General features: G+C 47.7%; 1 protein-coding gene across 2 annotated transcripts in view; it reads right to left on the bottom strand.

Annotated features, from left to right (window-relative positions):
* Positions 1–20754, bottom strand: part of PABPC1 (poly(A) binding protein cytoplasmic 1) — a 541973-nt gene that overhangs the window by 201453 nt on the left and 319766 nt on the right. For both annotated transcript variants that reach the window (XM_085605165.1, XM_085605166.1), the window contains exon 8: positions 12518–12613. In XM_085605165.1, coding sequence (XP_085461291.1) covers positions 12518–12613 — 96 coding nt within the window. The remainder of the gene's footprint in view (positions 1–12517; positions 12614–20754) is intronic.

The raw sequence follows: 20754 nt of genomic DNA, 5'->3' as shown, positions 1-20754 counted from the left end.
ACAGGAACCACAATACGTGGGTTTCGATAGAGTAGAAGAAACATTCTTTACTAATAGGCTGGGGGCCTCCTCTCACCCTCCATACAGGTTTTGGGGATAGGGGCTGGAAAGGCATACTTATGTTGGGTGGCTTTATAAACAGACATAACCACCATCTTGTGCATTTCACAGGTCGACCCAATGGCCTCAACCATTAATCAAGTCATCCATAAAGCAGTTACACTGGACACAGCCGCTTCATATCGACACAATTAAGGCAAGTGTTCATAGTAGTAGACACTGGTGAACTTTTTACTGCAGAGCCAGAAGGTAGCCTTCCCACAGGAGTGCAGGTAATAAGATATGAACTATAATCTAGCTATAGACACTGCATAATAAGTAGCTACCTTGTCAGAAAAATTGTACAATTATGAGTGTTACCATGACATTGGCTTTAATGTTTAACAAGAAAAAAAACACTAGAGCACCTTCAATGTTCACAAGACTAATTCGGTGGAGGAAAAAAAAACATGCAAGGAAAGGACAGCAGAGCTTTGACAATTTGTGTACTTCCATCTGACTAGTCTCTCCACCTACAACTTTATGAAAAATACAGTTGCTTCAGGTCTGGGTTTGAATTGTAGGAAAAACACTTAATTCACATGTACTAGAGAGAGTGAAGAACCCAGGGTATCTGCTGATGCAGAATAGCACCTTCCAAAGTCTATCAAATGCTGAGTTTTCTGAATTTTTAGTGCCGGTTAGGAAACCAATACCTCACATGTTTAACTCAACTTGCTGATTAGTGTTAACTAAAAAAAAAAAAAATTTTTTTTTAGAACAGCTGTAATTACAATAAAATAGTCCTTTTCAGACTCCACTGTGCCTTTCGACATGATGCCCAGGTCTGGCAGATACCGCAGTCATTTCTTTGTTCTGGCTAGGGTACGATCAATCATAAATTAACACGGGTATCCTTGCATCCCTTTGTATGATTATCATCTCAAACTTCAAATATTTGACTCCTTCCACTCTAGGGAAGCCTTTTAAGAGGTTTTCAGCTTTGTCTGCATTTTACTACCAACACAGCTTCTCTTATTGTGAGGTGTCTATATCTGTGGGATACAAAAGGGGCGCTAAATATCCTCACTGAGTGTGTTGTCTGCCTACTGGCTCCTTACTCCATTAACAAATAAAAATTTTGTAGCAAAATGTCAAATGGGACATTAAAGTATAGAAGGCATCAGGCAACGAGGGAAGCTGTTGTTTGTGGTTTTTTTTTTTTAACAAGGCCACACAAGTGGAAACTGCTTCCACTACAACTTCACCTTTCACCCACAAATATCCCTGTGTAGAAAGTTCCAGGGAAAGGTGGGTAGAGAGAGCGGGAGGTGGGGGGAGAGCGGGAGGTGGGGGGAGAGCGAGAGGTGGGGGGGGGAGAGCGAGAGGTGGGGGGGGAGAGCGAGAGGTGGGGGGGGAGAGCGAGAGGTGGGGGGGGAGAGCGAGAGGTGGGGGGGAGAGCGAGAGGTGGGGGGGAGAGCGAGAGGTGGGGGGGAGAGCGAGAGGTGGGGGGGAGAGCGAGAGGTGGGGGGGAGAGCGAGAGGTGGGGGGGAGAGCGAGAGGTGGGGGGGAGAGCGAGAGGTGGGGGGGAGAGCGAGAGGTGGGGGGGAGAGCGAGAGGTGGGGGGGAGAGCGAGAGGTGGGGGGGAGAGCGAGAGGTGGGGGGAGAGCGAGAGGTGGGGGGGAGAGCGAGAGGTGGGGGGAGAGCGAGAGGTGGGGGGAGAGCGAGAGGTGGGGGGAGAGCGAGAGGTGGGGGGAGAGCGAGAGGTGGGGGGAGAGCGAGAGGTGGGGGGAGAGCGAGAGGTGGGGGGAGAGCGAGAGGTGGGGGAGAGCGAGAGGGGGGGAGAGCGAGAGGGGGGGGGAGAGCGAGAGGGGGGGAGAGCGAGAGGGGGGGAGAGCGAGAGGGGGGGGAGAGCGAGAGGGGGGGGAGAGCGAGAGGGGGGGGGGAGAGCGAGAGGGGGGGGGGAGAGCGAGAGGGGGGGAGAGCGAGAGGGGGGGAGAGCGAGAGGGGGGGAGAGCGAGAGGGGGGGAGAGCGAGAGGGGGGGAGAGCGAGAGGGGGGGGGGGGGAGAGCGAGAGGGGGGGGAGAGCGAGAGGGGGGGGGAGAGCGAGAGGGGGGGAGGAGCGAGAGGGGGGGGAGAGCGAGAGGGGGGGGAGAGCGAGAGGGGGGGGAGAGCGAGAGGGGGGGGAGAGCGAGGGGGGGAAAGCGAGAGGGGGGGGAGAGCGAGAGGGGGGAGAGCGAGAGGGGGGAGAGCGAGAGGGGGGGAGAGCGAGAGGGGGGGGAGAGCGAGAGGGGGGGAGAGCGAGAGGGGGGGAGAGCGAGAGGGGGGGAGAGCGAGAGGGGGGGAGAGCGAGAGGGGGGGAGAGCGAGAGGGGGGGAGAGCGAGAGGGGGGAGAGCGAGAGGGGGGGAGAGCGAGAGGGGGGGAGAGCGAGAGGGGGGGAGAGCGAGAGGGGGGGAGAGAGAGGGTGGAAGAGGGAGGGAGAGGGGGAGAGAGAGAGGGAGGGGGAGGGAGAGAGAGAGGGGGGGGGGAAGAGCGCAGTGTAGGCAAGACCTAAAAACGGTGTGAGAGGTCAGGAAGAGGGAAGTGTGAATCTTTCAGCTTTTTTCTCAGGGACACCATGTTGCCTCGAAACTGGCCAGTCTCTCTACAACAGACAGACTTTCTATTTTCTACTAGAGCTGCTGATGGCTTCCTTTGCGATTCTGACAGTTAAATTAAGAACCTTTCCTTTTTCCTCCCAGGGATGCTGACCATCCCACTTATGGTTTTTGCTGCTTATGGGGACTGTAAAAATGCAGATTTCTATGTATTCTGTACCTGATCCATCATGGAATATATTTTGCATTTCTCTGTAATGCCTCTATTGCAATAAAACCCTTTAACTTTTTTTGATCTAGAACTCAGTACTGGAGTGGTCCTAGTCACTATTTTAATTACTTGAGATTATGGGCCTGATGTCAATGAGAGTGGTGACTTATCACAAGAGCATGAGTGCCAGAGCTGAGCTGCTAAAGGTGAATATACGGATGACCAAAATATTGGGGTGCAGTACATTATATGGGTTCGGCTCCCTAGTCACAAATATATTGCATAAAATTATAGCAGACTCTGCATTGCTGGGACTTGTTAACAATACATCTGACACACAGCATTTTCTTTCTGCTAAAAAATTTAAAGATGTCCTTTCTGACATTGTGCTCTTCTCTTTCAAACATGTATTTCATGAGCAGGCTCATTAGTAAGAGGCACAACATCAAAAGGCAGACTACGAATAAATTGATCACAACACAAAGCACACAGTATTCACAGGGGTTGCAAAATAATATAATGTACTGCTTTCAAACACGGGTCTAGGTTTTCAATGGAGTTAAGCAATAAAGTTATAAATGTTGATTGGAAAGTATGAAGAACAATGAAAATCATTGCTAAGCAGCAAGGAAATGTTTCTTATTACAATAAGAGTAGTGTATTTTTTCTCAAAACATTTAAAATAGGACTATGAAAGAAGAAATTGCTTATTAACCAACATCTTTGAATGGAACTAAAATGTTATCAGATCGATGAAGAAACAGATTAGTTGTGCACCCATAATATAATAAATTGACTAGCATGATTTTCAGTGGAGTTCCAGGAATATTACAAAATATATACAAAACTGAGATAAGATACAAATGAAAACCCAAGTGTAAGCTACTTAATCTATTTTTAGTTTGCAATTTGTTGTGTTTTACTTGACCTCTGAGCACGAATATATTTGTAAATTTACATTTGTAACTGAAAAGTTTGACAGCGCAAGGAAAAACATAACTTGATGAGCTACTCAGAAATGTAGCAAATGCAGGATCTTTGTATTGTACATGTCGTGAAAAATATAGATATGTTTTTTGCTCTAAACATTTTTCCTGTTCCAAAGAAATACACATCTAAGCCACAAATTAAAAAAAATTATTAGCGAGGGGTCCATCACAAGACTACGTCAGTGGTTTCAATTTGAACAGGTCTGTCTGTACCATGTCAAGTGCAACTGTTTAGCAGTGCTTCCGGCCACAGTGCATTAAACGCTCACAAGGGGAATAAAATATGATAGGCAAGTACCAAGTTCGAAACCTAAGCCATCCTTTAAAAGTCGGTAAACTTAGTACTATTCAAATGGACAATAACGTCTGCTATTAATTATGTTTAGAAATGGCTGAAGTGTGGTATGAAAAGCTTCAAGTCTATGTTGCCATTGCAATCAGGTACGTATACGTGTTTTCTTAATAAACATAAAACCGCTTTAGTTAAAACAGTATTACACCACTGTCTGCAGACAGTGTTCACATGACGTACCAAGCTTCACACAGGAACCCAGCAAAAACACATATTATGCATATAAAAAAATCCAGACAATGCGAGGCAAGTGGGCCAGCAGTCCAAATATAGTGGTGGTTGTCTTTTGAAGGCGAGAGTCGAAAACATTGTACTTTCCGCTGCTACGGCAGGCAGCAAGACACACAAGCGGCTTTTCAGACCAACCCAGCGAGGAAGAGGTGAAGACAAACGTCAAGGGCCGATGTAGGGGAAGCACACATGTTCTTACGGAAGTAAAAATGATAGAGACCTGTTTGAATTTAAGTGAGCACACCTTGGGGAAATCTACCCGCCAGCAGATATCCAGTTCACATGGGGCACCAGGATCTTCCGGCTACTGACATCAACAGAGCCGCTCTATGGCCTCATAGCCAATAAAAACAAGCATTGGCCGCGCGACACAGGAAGCTTGTAGTAATATATATAAAAATTTAAAAAACACGCTAGTGATGTGCGCGCAGCAGCACGAAAAAGTGACAGTGATTGTGCTGGAAGGGAGGCAGATGGCGGATGCGCGCGTGAACGCTAGGCCACCAAAAGCCTGTGGCAGCACTTTGAAAACCCCAATACTAAATGTCTCGCAGAACAGCACGTGCGCTGGCTCAGCGAAACATAGAAAGGAAGATTATAATCATTGACGATCTTACCCTAGACATTACTGTTTGACATCAATGGACTTGACCTCAGTAAAAGGTAGGGCACAGACTTACTAGCAAGTCGAAGACTGCTTTCCCCAACATCAAAGCAGCATCACTGTTAGCTGTGACGAATTTTCTATGTTGCAGTGTGCCAGGGCACATCAGCTAATGTAGCCACTTCACTTGATGCACCATTCGACTTTGCCACACGTTTCAACGTCAAACCATTAAGCATCTGGTCATCTCTCCGTGTGTCACCCATTGTCAAGACGCCCGCCCTTATACAGTTGCAAATGCCTTTAAAAAAGCTAGGACTCTCCATCACCTAATTTGACAACAGTATCATTGAGACACTTTCCCTTCACAATTCTGTCTTCTGTTCATTCAGCCAGAATAAAAACTAAGTGCCACAGTGGTTACTTTACAGTTTGACTAGTTCAACACGTGCATTTAACATATACAATTTTTAAAGGGGCAAAACTGATGCATTGACAGTCAATTTCTGAAGGGCAAGTCCTGCAGTTCTGTTCTGCTCACCTCATCTCACCTATGTCCGAAAATATGGAACTCTATTCCTCACAATTCATGCAAAGTTGATGTCTACACCAAAATCTTCCCCTTAACTAATCTACAGTTTAGAAACACGTTTTACAACATTTTTGGAAAATGTAAAAATAAAATGGCCTGCAATTGAATAAGGATAAAAGACAGACTTGACATGCTACACTTTTGAGTTACTTTCAGCTACTGGACAAGGAGGCTTTGAATTTATCTGTCAAAAGCACCTGGAGACCACATCCTGTTAGGGATCAGAATTTGGAATCAGATATTCTGAAAGGAATATGCTACTTACCAGTATGCATCTGTTCTTGGCATGTAGAGCTGCAGAGTTGTACACTTAGCATAGGTCGCCATCTGGTGTTGGGCCCGGATGTTTGCAGTTTGTTTTTCTTCTTGGACAGTCTTTGGAAGTCACGAGTTCGGTGACTCCTCCTTCGGTCCGTACTGCGCATGGGCTTCGGCTCCATCCTCAGATTGTTTTTCGCCAACAGGGAAATGATGGAGTGTAGTAATAACAGTGAGAAACCCATGTGTTGTATCTAAATAAGATGTACTGGAACGGATACAGGTAGCCGGGGAGGCGGGTGGGCGTGTACAACTCTGCAGCTCTACATGCCAAGAACAGATGCATACTGGTAAGTAGCATATTCCGTTCGAGGCATATGAGCTGCAGATTGTACACTTAGCATAGATTATATAGCAGTACCCAACCCTAGCGGCGACCACCGGTATCCGTTGCAGCGGTTTGAAAAAGTGTCTTTAGTACAGCCTGGCCCACCCTAGCTTGCTGCTTGGAATGCACATCTACACAGTAGTGTTTTGTGAAGGTGTGCGGTGTAGACCATGTGGCTGCCTTGCAGATGTCATCTAAGGGTATATTCCCTAGAAAAGCCATAGAAGCCCCTAACTTTCTTGTAGAGTGGGCTTTAGGGGGAACAGATAATGTTCTCTTTGCCTTTTGATAGCAAATTTGTATGCATTTTACAATCCACCTAGCTATCCCTGATTTTGAAATGGGGTTGCCTTTATGTGGTGGAGAGAAGGAAACGAACAATTGTTTAGTCTTCCTGAAGGGTTGCGTTCTTTGTATGTAGTATAGTAACGCCCTTTTTACATCAAGTGTGTGTAAGGCCCTTTCTGCAACAGATTGGGGTTGCGAAAAGAAGACAGGTAATTCCACTGATTGATTGAGGTGGAAGGGGGAAATGACTTTGGGCAGAAACTTCGGATTTGTGCGAAGTATGACCTTGCTGTGATGCATTTGTATGTAGGGTTCCTGTATGGTGAACGCTTGTATTTCACCAACCCTTCTAAGGGAAGTGATAGCTACAAGGAAAGCTGTTTTCCAGGTGAGAAACTGTAGCTCACATTTGTGCATTGGTTCGAAGGGCGGACCCATTAGACGTGTAAGAACTAAATTTAGATTCCATACAGGGGAAGGTGGTGCCCTGGGAGGAATTACTCGTTTAAGGCCTTCCATGAAGGCTTTAATAGCGGGCACTCTGAAGAGTGATAAATGCTGCCTGTTTTGTAGATAAGCAGCGATCGCTGCTAGGTGTAGGCGTATGGATGAATATGCCAGGTTACACCTGTGAAGATGGAGCAGATAGCATATGATGTGCTGTATGGATGCATCTAGGGGGTTAATTGTATTGTTACGGCAGTAAATTACAAATCTTTTCCACTTTGCGGCATAGCATGCTCTAGTGGTAGGACGTCTGGCTTCCATGATGATGTTCATGCAATCAGGGGGAAGGTTAAGGTATCCGAATTCTAAGATTTCAGGAGCCAGATCGCCAGGTTGAGCTGGGCTGGGTCCGGGTGCCTGATTTCTCCATGGTTCTGGGTTAGGAGGCATGGGGAAAGGTGCAGTTTTTGATGTGGTACCACTGATAGTTGTAGTAGCGTGGTGTACCACGGCTGCCTGGCCCACGTTGGAGCTACCAGAATGAGTGTGAGGGAGTGCTGTTGTAGCTTCCTGACCACTAATGGAATTAGTGGGAGAGGTGGAAAGGCGTATGCAAATCTGCCTGACCAGTTCATCCATATCGCATTGCCCTTGGACAATGGGTGTGGGTATCTGGCGGCGAAGCTTGGGCATTTTTTGTTTTCGTGGGTGGCGAAGAGGTCTATTTGAGGATGCCCCCACTGTTTGAAGAATGGGTGAAGAACTTGTGGATGCAGTTCCCATTCGTGTAGTAGTTGCGTTTGTCTGCTGAGCAGATCTGCTATGGTGTTTTGTACTCCTGGAACGTGCTGTGCCAGGAGAAAGATGTTTTGGGGAATTGCCCATCTCCATATGCTCTGGGCTAAGCGGGAGAGCTGGGGAGAGTGTGTCCCCCCCTGTTTTTGTATATAATACATCGCAGTCATGTTGTCTGTGCGAATGAGGACTGCTTTGCCCGAAATTTGTTTTTGGAAAGATTTTAGGGCTAGAAAGATCGTCAAGAGCTCCAGATGGTTGATGTGGAGCTATTTTTGCTGTGGCGTCCATAGACCTTGCATTGTGAGGTGTAGGAGGTGCGCTCCCCAGCCGGAGAGCGATGCGTCCGCTGTTAGAATCACCTGAGGAACCGGGTCCAGGAACGGCCGTCCTTTGGAAAGGTTTGTGGTGTTCCACCACTGCAGAGAGTGATGTGTGCGGCCGTCCACCAACACCAGATCCGTCAGCTGACCCTGGGCCTGGTTCCACTGTTGTGCTAGGCACTCTTGAAGTGGACGCATGTGGAGTCTTGCATGGGGCACTATAAATATGCAGGACGCCATCATTCCTATGAGCTTCATGAACACTCTTGCTGGAAGAGAGTGTTGGGGAAGGAATGTTTTGCGTAAGGCTTGAATGCTTGTGATTCTGGCTGAGTTTGGATAGGCAATACCTTTGGAGGTGTCTATAGTGGCCCCGAGATATTGCTTTGTGTGAGATGGTATGAGGTGCGACTTTTGGTAGTTCACCGTGAAGCCTAGCTGGTGGAGCAGTTGGATGGTGCTGTTTGTATGTTGCACACATTGGTGGTAGGACGTGGCTTTTATCAGCCAGTCGTCTAAGTAAGGGAAGACGTGAATGTGTTGACGTCTGAGGTGTGCTGCTACTACTGCTAGGCATTTGGTAAACACTCGTGGTGCAGTGGTGACCCCGAAGGGGAGAACCGTGAATTGGTAATGCTGCCCGTCCACCACGAACCTGAGGTATTTAGTGTGAGAGGGGTGTATTGGAATGTGAAAGTATGCGTCTTTCAGATCCAAGGTTGTGAGAAAGTCTCCCTGGCAGAGGAGTGGGAGGACTTGTTGTAGAGTGACCATGTGAAAATGGTCTGAATGTATGTAGGCATTTAGAGGCCGGAGGTCCAGAATGGGTCTGAGGGTCTCGTCTTTCTTTGGTATTAAGAAATATAGAGAGTAGACCCCTAGATTTCGTTGATTGACGGGGACCTGCTCTATAGCGTGTTTTTGCAGGAGTGAGAGTACCTCTTGTTTGAGCAGTGTGGAATGTTCTTGAGACATTGGACGGTGCCTTGGTGGGATATTGGGTGGGGTAGATGTTAGCTCTAGACAGTACCCTGACCGAATGATTTGGGTCACCCATTTGTCCGATGTTATGGACTCCCATACGTGGATAAAGTTTTGTAGTCTGCCCCCGACCGGAGTGGAATGGTCTGGGGGGAGCGGAGGGGAGTCATTGGGCGGGGGGGTGGCAGAACGGGTGTTGTTGGTTTTGCCCCTGCCCTTATTGTTGTTACCCCTGTAACCACCTCTCTGATTGCCCTTTGAAAAGGTATTTTGAGGAGGGGACTTGTAGGAGGTAGAGGCGTTATCGGTGGAGGAGCCTCTGCCTGTGCCACGAAAGGACGAGCGTCGAAAGGAACGTTTGGAGGCTTGTGTTTGGAGTGCCCCCATAGACTTTGCTGTGTCTGTGTCTTTCTTCATCTTTTCGAGCGCTTCGTCTACCTTTGGCCCAAAGAGTGTTTCCTGGTCAAAGGGGTGATTGAGTATGGATGCCTGGACTTCAGGCTTGAACCCTGAGATCCTGAGCCAGGCGTGGCGACGAAGCAGGACACTGGTATTTATGGCCCTAGAAGCAGTGTCGGCTGCATCGAGGGCACACTTAATGGAGGTGTTTGTAATTAGTTTACCCTCCTGTATCAGGTCATGAGCCTTGTGCTTGTATTTTTCTGGAAGGTGCTGCATAAGAGCCTCTAGTTCGTCATAGTGTGCTCTATCATATCGCGCAAGCAGTGCTTGTGTGTTTGCAATGCGCCACATGTTTGCAGCTTGGGAGGCGGTGCGTTTACCAGACGCGTCCAGAAGTTTAGATTCTTTGTCTGGCGGTGGGGCATCTCCTGAGGATTGGGAGTTAGCCCGCTTTCTAGCTGTGGAGACAACTAGGGAATCTAGGGGAGCAGGGCCCTTGATGTAAGCAGGGTCTGTGGGTGCCGCCTTGTACTTCTTCTCTATTCTAGGGTTCAGTACTCTGGCTCTGACAGGGTCTTTGAACACCTCTGTAGCGTGCTTGGTGACACCCTTAAGCATGGGTAAAATGGAAGTAGATTTGTCTTGTAGATTTGTCTTGTATATCAAATGTATCCAGTAGGAAGTCTTCTTCTACTGGTTCACTGTGCATGTCCACCCCATGGTAGTGTGCTGCTCTCTGCACTAAATGGTGAAACCCTAAGGAGTCCTCTGGAGGAGACGGCCTTGATGGGTATAGGTCGTCCTGAGGTACATTGGGTATATCAGGGTTATTGTAATCCTCCCATGGATCTGGGGTCCCTGGTGGAGTGGGATCCATTGGGGCGTCCGCCGGGTAATTGTCCGGATCCCCATCATCCGGATCTGGGGATGGGGTCGGATCGTAGTGAGGTACAGGTGGCGGAGACCTGTGAGGTGGAGGCGGTGGAGGGGGTAGGGGAGGCGGTGGTGGGGAGGGCACTCTGAGGGGAGAAGTAGCAGAGTCCTTCCTTTTGGGTGGAGGAGGAGGAGCCGGAGCATCAAGGCGTCTTTTCTTGGTAGTTAAAGTCAAAAGCCCAGTCTTTGGATCTTTGGACAAAGTCTTTTGTAAAGGGTCTGGTGTAAACAGAGCCAATGGTGTCGAGTCGTCTGTCGGCACCGGTGATTTCGGAACCGGGGGTTTCGATGGTCTGTGTGCGCCATGCTTTTTTGAGGTCTCCGGGTGTTTCGGCGTCGAATGATGTTTCGGCGCCGGAGCGTCGGTGCCGACAGATTTGTGTTTGTGTTTGGTCGGCACTGAGTGTCCAGGTTTCGGCACCGGTGGTTTCGGAGTCGAGCTGGATTTTGCAGTCTTCGGTGCCGGATGCTGTTTTTCGGTACCGGGTGTCGGCTGGCTCGATCCCGAGCTGCCATGAGACTTTGGGAGCTTCGACACCGGGCCCGAAGGTGGGGTGATCGAAGTTTTGGTTTTGGTTTTGCCCAGGCCGGCAGGCGAGGGAGTAACCTGAGTCTCTTTGGTTTTCGGCGTGGGGGTGGGAGGGGGCATAGTACTCACGGTCCGCTGCGCTGGTGTAACGTCCTCCACGTCGGAGTCTTCGGCCTCGGAAGCGCTGACGACGTCTTCCTCCTGCTAGGTGTGTGTTTGCCCCGAAGCTTCGGCGTCGTCTCCGAAGATGTCCGGTGGAGCTGCAGAGGATGAGTGCGCCATGGTGCGTCGAGCTCTTCGATCTCGGATGGTCTTCTTCGATCGAAAAGACTTGCAGGCGGGGCAGTCTCTGGCCTCGTGTTCCGGAGAGAGGCAAAGGTTACACACCTGATGGAGGTCGGTGTGGGGAAATTTAGACCCACATTTTGGGCACTTTTTGAACGGAGTCCTTTCCATCGGCCGGGACCGGAGTCGCGGAGGGCCCGAAGGCCGGTTTCGATGTACGGGATGGAGAAAGTGCCGCTTCGAGAGATGAAGATGATGAAGGAACTCGAAGAATCGAGGATTTTCCGTCGAGGCTGGAACCGTAGAAGTTCGAAGCCGGAGCACGAAGTATCACATCCGAGCCCGATGGCGGAAAAAAACAATCTGAGGATGGAGCCGAAGCCCATGCGCAGTACGGACCGAAGGAGGAGTCACCAAACTCGTGACTTCCAAAGACTGTCCAAGAAGAAAAACAAACTCAGCTCATATGCTTCGAACATAAACACTTTCAGGATCTGTTTAGGAAATAACTACCTGCTGATAATAAGACATAATAGAGCTGGTAAGATAAGATTTTAAAAAACAAAGACTTTTAAATGTATCAAACAGATGAGCAAACTGACAATACCAAGCAATTGCTCTTAGTGCAGAGTAAAAGACTTGGAGTCTTCTCACAAGACTGGCCCCAATCCATCCAGGGCAAGCTACATTTTGTATACTCTTGGGATTCAATGATTCACTCAGGGAGCCAACAACATGCTGCTGTGAAACTTAATTAAAGCTATTTAGATTCGTCATTGAATGTACCAGTAAGCGTTTTAATGATGCACACTAAAGCAGCCTCACTCCTAGCATAAAACTTGTGCTGAGGCAGAGTGCTCCCCTATTTCTGGAAACAGAATACTGGCCAACTGGGAAAGACAGATGGGAAGGAGAAGCCTCCAGATGTTGAAACTCTTCAATTGCATAACATTTCAGTCCAGGCAGGTCTACCACCTTCCATAGTTCCTAGGCCGGAATAAACCCATATTCATTAGCCACAAGAATCCATATTATTGCATTTGAACAGTAAATATAGGACCAAGATGTATCTACTGGGCTTCAAAGCAGGTACACAGAAATATAAGGTTCACAATTCAAAAAATATCGCAATTAGTCCTCTGTTATCTCCTCATCCCGTGCAGTGATATGGGGCCGCTATAGCAGCCTAAGCCCTATGCAAAACAAATGACATGACATGCTTTTGCTCAAAATTGACGAAAAAGGCCTTCCAATTGACCATTGAAATCTTACCTTTGCACTAGTGATTGTACCAAAAGGAGTGAACTCTTTCCGTAGTCGTTCGTCATCTATACCATCATCAAGATTTTTCACATACAAGTTAACACCCTAAAAAGCAAGAAGTTTATAGTAGGATAAAGTCAATTGAGATCAGTTAACTTAAGACAAATAAACTTTACCTGATGACTGGAAAACATACAATAAATGATTGATAGATTTAACATCTTTCATTACTTTTGTAGCTTCTGGACTGGTAAATGTATACATTACACTTGGCTCATGAGTAAGGCTTGTTTGGGTGGGTATTGTAAAGATAGGAAATCAAGAAGTACCCTCATCCATGATGGGCCTTCCTTTGAAGAGATGGAGCCATGATGGTAGCTGTCGACTTCTCAATGGTATTGAAGTGACACTTGTCTGTGCAATCCGACAACTTAATTTTTTTTAGAACGTCTTCCCTTACCTTTTCATTGAAACTTCACAGATGGGATCTATTCTAGCAGAATACTTGGTTATGGATTCTTGTAGGAAGCTGGCTCTGTATATACTATACCAAAGTGAGGTTTAGTGTGCACAGAGTCCAGTGGAACCCCAAAGCGTAGGCAGAGGTAAAGTTAAATACCACCTCACTTTCTATTTGTGGTAGGTAGTGTGGTCGAGCAGTAAGGCAGTATCAGAGGACAGTGTAAAGTATTTGTAGTAAATGAATTTACACACTCAAAGACTGAACTTCAGACCAATTGTTTTTGTATAAAAATATTTAGTTTTTATTATCTAGAACCAAGCAAGCCTGGCACAGGTAAGTTGATAAATACTTTGCAGTAAATATAGTTTGAAATGCAATTGTAAATGTACTTTGCAGTGGTTACAGTTTAAATTACAGGTAATGCATTACTGTGGAATTACTTTGTATCGATCTTGCAATGAAAATTACAGGTATGTTACTTTTACATTTCTTTTGAGATTACTTTTTCTACTCCATGTGATATGCCTAGATATCACACTGGGACATTTCCTAGAGAAAAGGTAAGTAAAATCAATTTTGCGCAAATGTTATTTTTCAAGTTCACATACAATTCAACTCCACACTTAAAACATTTTTCGGGGAAAAACAGTCAATAGGTTCCTACGGAGAGAAATTAATTTAATGGTTACCAGGTAAGTACTCAGTCTTTGGAGTTGAGCTTCTGGGGGTAGAACAAGGGTTCCCCCAGGGTCGAGGATACACTCTTGTTACACCCTCAGCAGCACTAGGGTGGCCGGGTGCAGAGTGCTGAGGCCCAATGTTAGCCAATGGGGGATAGGGGACCTCCGGTTGGTGGCTGCTGGCTAGCAGGCCACTCTGCTGTAGGAGCAAGGCTCCTGAACTTTAGCTCAGGGCAAATGGGGAAACAAAGTCGCACCAAAAGGTGCACCCTCAGCGGCACTAGGGCGGCTGGGTGCATGGTGCTATTTCGACGTCGGGTGCCCTGCTGGTTTCAATAGGGAGCCTCCGGTTTGCAAAGGCACTGCAGGCTTGGGACGAAGGTCTTCTGGGTGAGATCACCCCTTCGAGAGGTAGGTTGGGAAGTTAGGAGTTGGTTAGGCACTGTCAGTTTGTGCACACAAGGCCGTGGGGCGTCGGGTACAGGGATACCTTTTAGGGTCTGATCTTACCAGCTCCTGGTCGCGGTTGGGGGGACCTTCTGGATTTAGGCTGCAGGCATCGGCTGGAGGCTTGAGGCAGGTCAGGGGTCACCGGATCTAAGGTCAGGATCGCCGTGTTGACCTCCTTGTGGTGTTTGGCCACTCAACATCGGGCCGTGGATAGCGGGTACAAAGTGGGGCGGATTCGCGGTGTCCGGCCGGAGCCAGAGGTTGCAGATGAACAAATCCGGTGTTCACGGGAGACAAAGCCTTTGTAGTTGAAGGCAGGCAGGTCCTCTGGGGTTTTCAAGGTTGCTGGCTGCAGAACCCACCGGGATTTAGCAGGAGCAGCTTCAAGGGGGAAACAGGCCGGTAGGGCTGGGGCCAAGTCAGAGGGGGTCTGTGAGAAAGTGGCTCTGTATATACTGTTCCCAAATAGGTACAGTGTGTACAGAGTCCACAGTCCCCAGAGGTTTGGCAGAGGCTAAAGTTAGATATAACCTTACCCTCTAAAGTGGTAGCTTGGTCAAGCTGTAAGGCAGTATCAGAAGACAGTGTAAAGCATTTGTAGCACACAGTCAGCAAATGGTCTCACACATTCAAGAACTTAACTCTGGGCCAATGGTTTATATACAAACAATATATGCTTGTTTTATTTTAGAACCAGCAATAGGTATCAACATATACTTTCTCAGAATGAGATGCTTTATATAAATACTTTTGCAATATGCAATTGGCTTTTGTAGAAAGTTACAGGTTGCTGCAATAGGCAACACAATTTTAAACACAATAATGCATTGAGTTCAATGGAAGTTAAGTTATTTGCAATAGATTACTTTCAGGATTACTTTTGTAATTCCAGGACTGTATCCTAGATGCAGTCCTGTGTCAGTTCTCAGAAACAAGTGATAAAAGTCGACTTAGTTGCTGCTATGATTTTTAGACAATATTTTGCTATTTTAAAAGTTGACACTTAGAAAATATTTCATAGAAAACAGTCAATGATTCCCTATGGCAGAAAATTCAAGTTGCAGGTATAGTATGTTCTCGTTACTTTTGTAATCCAGTACTGGGTGCCTAGACTCAGTACTGGGACCTTTATCCAAAACAGGTAAGTAATTACGTTTTCAGAAGTTACACGACTTTTAAAGAATATTTAAAGTTTGCAGAAATTGACACTTAGGAAATCTTTGACTGTTTTTCTGTGAAATTTCTTCTATGGGAGAAAATTGGGTTACTGGTAAATACAGTTGTAAGTATTTTTCAGTCAGTGCTGGGCACCAAGATCCAGCACTGGGAGCTCACCTAATAGCAGGTAAGTATTTTCGTTTTCGTTACTCGGCTGATTTTTGGGGATTATTCTAAGTTTTGAAAAGTCCACACTTAGAAGAAATTTCAGGAAAAACCAGTCAATGTTACCCTATGAAGAAAATTGTGTTATCGGTTTAAAGGTAAGTACTTGACTGGCAGAGTTAAGGTTCTGGGCATAGACTCGGGGGTCTCCCCGGGTCAGATAGGTTCAGTTGGTTCACCCTCAGCTTCACAAGGGCGGCCGGGTGCAGAGAGAGTTAGGCCCAATGTTATCCTATGAGAGGTAGGGGGGCCTTGGTTGGTGGCTGCTGACTAGCAGGCCACGCGGCTGTGGGAGCTGGGATCCTGGTCACTTACTCAGGGCAAGTGGGGAAGTAGATAGGTGTAGAGGTTGCACTGCCAGGGCCACTCGGGCGGCTGGGTGCAGGGTGCTTTTGAGCCTTCGGGCGCTCAATTGATTTCAATGGGAAATCTCCAGTTTAGAAAGACAGCAAGCTCGGGGACGAAGATTCTTCAGGTGCCACCACCACTTCGAGAGGTAAGTTGGGTAGTTGGAGGATAGTTGGAGGCTTCTTCAGGAGTGTCGAGGGGGCCATGGGTGTCGGACTCTGGGTCACAGTCGCCGTGGGGTCACCCTCGTGGTCCTTGTTCACTCCGGCACAGGCCAGGCTTGGCGGGTGCAGAGTGTGAAGGGTTCGCGGTTCCAGGCTGCTGCCAGGGATTAGAAGTAGATTGAGTAGAGCCTCTACTCATGGGAGTCACAGGGGTTTAGAGTCAAAAGGTAGCCAGGTCCTCCGGGGTTGGTGAGGTTGCTGGCCACAAGAGATGCCGGGTTGGACAGGAGCAGGTTCGAGGGTCGACAGGCCGGTAGGGCTGGGGCCAAATCAGTTGGTGTCTTCCTCTTCTTAGCAGCTGCAGGGCAGGTCTTCTTTCTTCTAGCTCTTCTTCGGATTTCGGAATCTGGGGAAGGAACGTTCAGGGTGCCCCTTATTACTAGATTTAGAGGCATTACAGGTAGGTGAAGGGCAGGGACCAATGGGTCCCTGTCCTGGGGTGGGTACACCCCCTATCCTGCCTCTCTCCTGTGGGAGGGGGGCAGTAGCCTAGTCCTGATTGGGCAGGGCTTCCCATCTTCAAGATGGCGAGAGCCCGGAGATGTGCTTCACCTCGCCTCCCCCACCTGAGGGGTGGGGTTGGCAGGCTGGCACATCCCCCGTCCTTATTTGGGGTTTCCGGCCAAGCTTCCCGCCAGAGTGGGGGGTTGCAGTGGCCTGGGGAAGCTCACAGAGGCGGTAAGCCTTTGAAGCTTCCCCCTGCCCATCCAGGTGGAGGAGATTTAGCACCTCGCCCAGGATGTGCATTGTTGCAGACCCAGGAGAGCAGGGGCTCTCCTACAGAGGCGCAACTAGAGCCTCTGTATCTAGGGGCTGAATCTTTAAGCAATAGGCAGAGTGGAGCTTTTTTCGGCGGGGTGGGGGCTGAATCTTTAAGCAATAGGCAGAGTGGAGCTGCAGGGGCTCTTAGAAGGGGTGAAACAGCAGCAAGGTCTCATCAACATGCAAATGGTCTTTTAAAGACCTGATAAGTGCTCGGGTGGGGGGGGGAGGGGGCTGAAGCCCTTTGAGTCCTACGGGTGTTGCGCGCCTGCTCTCCTACCCAGGGGTCCATCAACATGTCGGCTGTGGGGTGCTAGGTACATTAAATCCCACACTGGCATCAGTGTGGGTTTAATGTGCTGAGAAGTTTGATACCAAAGGGTGGAACTCTAGGTGGAAATATTCTTTTAAGCCCTTCCATAAATGCCTTGATAAGCTGGTGGCGAAGCTTGGGGATTTTGCGTTTTGGTGTGTGGTGAACAGGTCTATTTCTGGGTGGCACCACATTTGAAAGAATGGAAACAACTTGAGGATTAAGTTCCCATTCATGGATCTGTTGTGTTTGGAGACTGAGCAGATGCGCAGTTTGATTGTGTATTCCTGGGAGGTGTTCTGCAAGGAGATATATATTTTGAGGAATGGCCCATCTCCATATGCTTTGAGCTAGGTGTGAAAGCTGCAAAGATTGTCTCCCCCTCCCTGTTTTTGTATGTAATACATTGCTGTCATGTTGTCTATATGGACCAGGACAGTTTTGTTTACGATAAGGAGTTGAAAAGATTTCAACGATAGGAAGATCGCCAATAATTCCAGGTAATTTATGTGTTATTTTTTTTTTCCAGGGGTCCATATGCCCTGAATGGTATAGGTTTGAAGAAGAGCTCCCCAGCCGGTGAGCGATGCGTCCAGTGTTGGCACTACTTGTGGAACCAGGTCGAGGAACGGCCGCCCTTTGGAAAGGTTTTGTGTGTCCCACCACTGCAGAGAGCAATGGGTGCGGTCGTCTACCAACACCAGATCTGTCAGCAGACCTTGAGCCTGGTTCCACTGATGTGCCAAACACTCCTGTAAGAAGTCGTGCATACGGGACGATTAGACTGCAAGAGGCTATCATCTCGATTAGTTGCATGAACACTCACGCTGGTAGTGAGTGTTGAGGCTGAAACTTTGCTATTAGAGCTTGTATGGTGCTTATCCTGACTGGGTTGGGGTATGCTAGAGCTTTTGAAGTGTCTATTGTAGCCCCCAGATACTGTTTGTTGGATGGTTGGAGATGGGATTTGCTGAGGTTTACTGTGAATCCCAAGTCATGAAGCAGTTGTATTGTTTTGTGTGTGTTGCACAGAGTTGGTGCGAGTTGGCTTTTATGAGCCAGTCGTCCAGATAAGGGAAGACATGAATGGGCCGCAACTACTGCGAGGCACTTGGAGAAGACTCTGGGTGCTGTAGTCACTCCGAATGGGGGGACCCTGAATTGGTAGTGTTGACCATCTACCACGAACCTGAGATATTTCCTGTGAGCGGGGTGAATGGGAATATGAAAGTAGGCGTCCTTTAAATCGAGAGCGGAGAGAAAGTTGCCCTGTTGAAGTAGTGGGAGCACCTGTTGGACAGTGACCACATGGAAGTGATCCGACTGAATGTAGCGGTTTAGCGGTCTGAGGTCCAATATGGGCTTGAGAGATCGTCCTTTTTTGGAATTAGTAAATAGAGGGAGTAAACCCCTGTGCCTTGGTGAGGCAAGGGAACTGGTTTTATTGCATGTTTTTTTAATAGGGAGAGAACCTCTTGTTTAAGAAGTGTTAAATGTTCCGAGGACATTGGATGTTGTTTGGGAGGAATGTGTGTGGGGGTAGAGGGGGGCTCCAGGCAGTAACCATACTGAATAATTTGTCTTACCCACGTGTCTGTTGTGATTGAATTCCAGACAGGTAGCAACTGCGAATGACGTCCCCCGACAGGAGTGGGATGTTCGGGGGGGGAAGGAGTTACTGTTTGGTGGTAGGGGAGGTGCGGTTATTGTTGCCGCAAACTCTTCCCTTACCATTGTTGCCTCTGTAGCCTCTGCGAAAGTATCCTTTGGAGGACGTTTGAGTGGGGTTCTTATACGACAAAGAGGGGTGTTCTGAGCCAATGGTTTTGGAGCTAGCTCTAAAATGAGCGGCGAAAAGAGCCTCTATGGGAAGGGAATTGTAAGGCCCCTATGGACTTAGCAGTTTCCAAATCTTTTTTCATCTTTTCTAAAGATGGGTCCACTGAGGGTCGGAAAAGATGCTCTTGATCAAAGGGTTGATTTAGAATAGCAGATTGTACCTCGTTTGAATCCGGAGACTCGGAGCTAAGCAGGTCTGTGCAACAAAACGCTAGTGTTAATGGCGCGAGATGCGGTATCAACCGCGTCAAGCGCACATTTAATTGAGGCGTTTGATTAATTTCCCCTTGTATAAGGTCGTTGGCCTTTTGTTTGTACTGGTCAGGAAGGTGTTCCACGAGCTTTTCAAGCTGGTCTTAGTGAGCCCTGTCGTACCTGGCCAATAAATCTTGGGCATTGGCAATCCGCCAATGATTTTAAGCCTGTGATGCAATGCATTTACCAGATGAGTCTATTAGCTTGAACTCCTTATCAGGACGGGGAGGGGGGGGGGGGGGGGGGGGGGGAGTGGAGAGGTAGGGGAGAGGCAGAGGTTACAGACCTCGTGCACATTCGCGTGTGGCAACTTAGCACCACACAGAGGCATTTTTTTAAATGAGTCCTTCCCATTGACTGCAGGTGTGGTCGGGCGGATAGGCCCAACAGACAGCATCGAGGTGTTTGTTTTTAATGATGCGCGTCCAAAGGGAAACGCAATTGCGACAATACCGTAGAGTGGAGAGGGATTGTGCGCTGAAGGGAGATTCTAAACCAATATCGATCTGGAGCGCAGCAAATCACATCAGACTCGGATGGCCGAAAAAAACAATCTGGAGATGGAGTCGATGCCCATGCGCACTGTTGTCCTAAGGAGGAGTCACCTACCTCGTGACTACAAAAGACTTCCTCCACGACAAAAACAAAGAGCAAACATCTGGCCCAACACCAGATGGCGATCTATGCACAAGTATACGATCTACAGCTCATATGCCTCGAATGCCCTATTTTCCTCCATAGGATAAGATTGACTGTTTTTCTGTGAAAATTTCTAAGTGTGGAGTTGGAAAATCTATGAAAAGCTTTAAAACTGTAACCAAATAACAAACGCTTTTACTTACCCGTTTACAGAAATGTCCCAGTACAGTATCCAGGCATACTGCACTGTGTAAGAAAAGTAATCGGAAAAGTCATTTACTTGACCTGCTATTGAAAAGTCAATACAAAGTATATGTACAGTATTTCGAAAGCATTGCATTACTAGTAGCTCTACTGTAATCAAATCAAAGTGCATATACAATTGCAATTCAAACTGTTTACAAACTGCATTACTTCTGTAAAATATGTATTGCTTACCTGTGCCAAGCTTGCTTGGTTCTAGAAAATAAAATAACTAAAAGAATATTTGTATACAAAACCAATTGGTCTGAAGTTCAGTTGTGAGAAAGTGCCATCTTTCTTGCATGGTATGCCCCCACTTTTTGCTAAATTGCTGAATGAACTTCGATTGAGTGTACCCTGGGTGCCCAGGGCCTATGTTCCTTCCTTAAACCACACAAACTCCCAATTGGCAAACCCTAGCCACATGTCAGCCCCTAGTAAATGGTACCCTAGGTACCCAGGGCCTTGTGGCCAGGGAAGGCCTCTAAGGGCTGCAGCACTCATTGTGCCACCCTCAGAGGCCCTGTACCCTTACACACACACTGCCCTTGCAGGCTGAGTGTCTCGGTGCAGGACAAAACAAAGAGTCGACATGGCACACATCACTGTGTACCATGCCCATCACCTACACTGCCAAGGCATATGTC

This window comes from Triturus cristatus, chromosome 5_1 (genome assembly GCF_964204655.1).
Source record: "Triturus cristatus chromosome 5_1, aTriCri1.1, whole genome shotgun sequence".
Taxonomy (NCBI): domain Eukaryota; kingdom Metazoa; phylum Chordata; class Amphibia; order Caudata; family Salamandridae; genus Triturus; species Triturus cristatus.
Note: the sequence above shows the minus strand (reverse complement) of the source record. Positions and strands in the feature narration are given on the sequence as shown.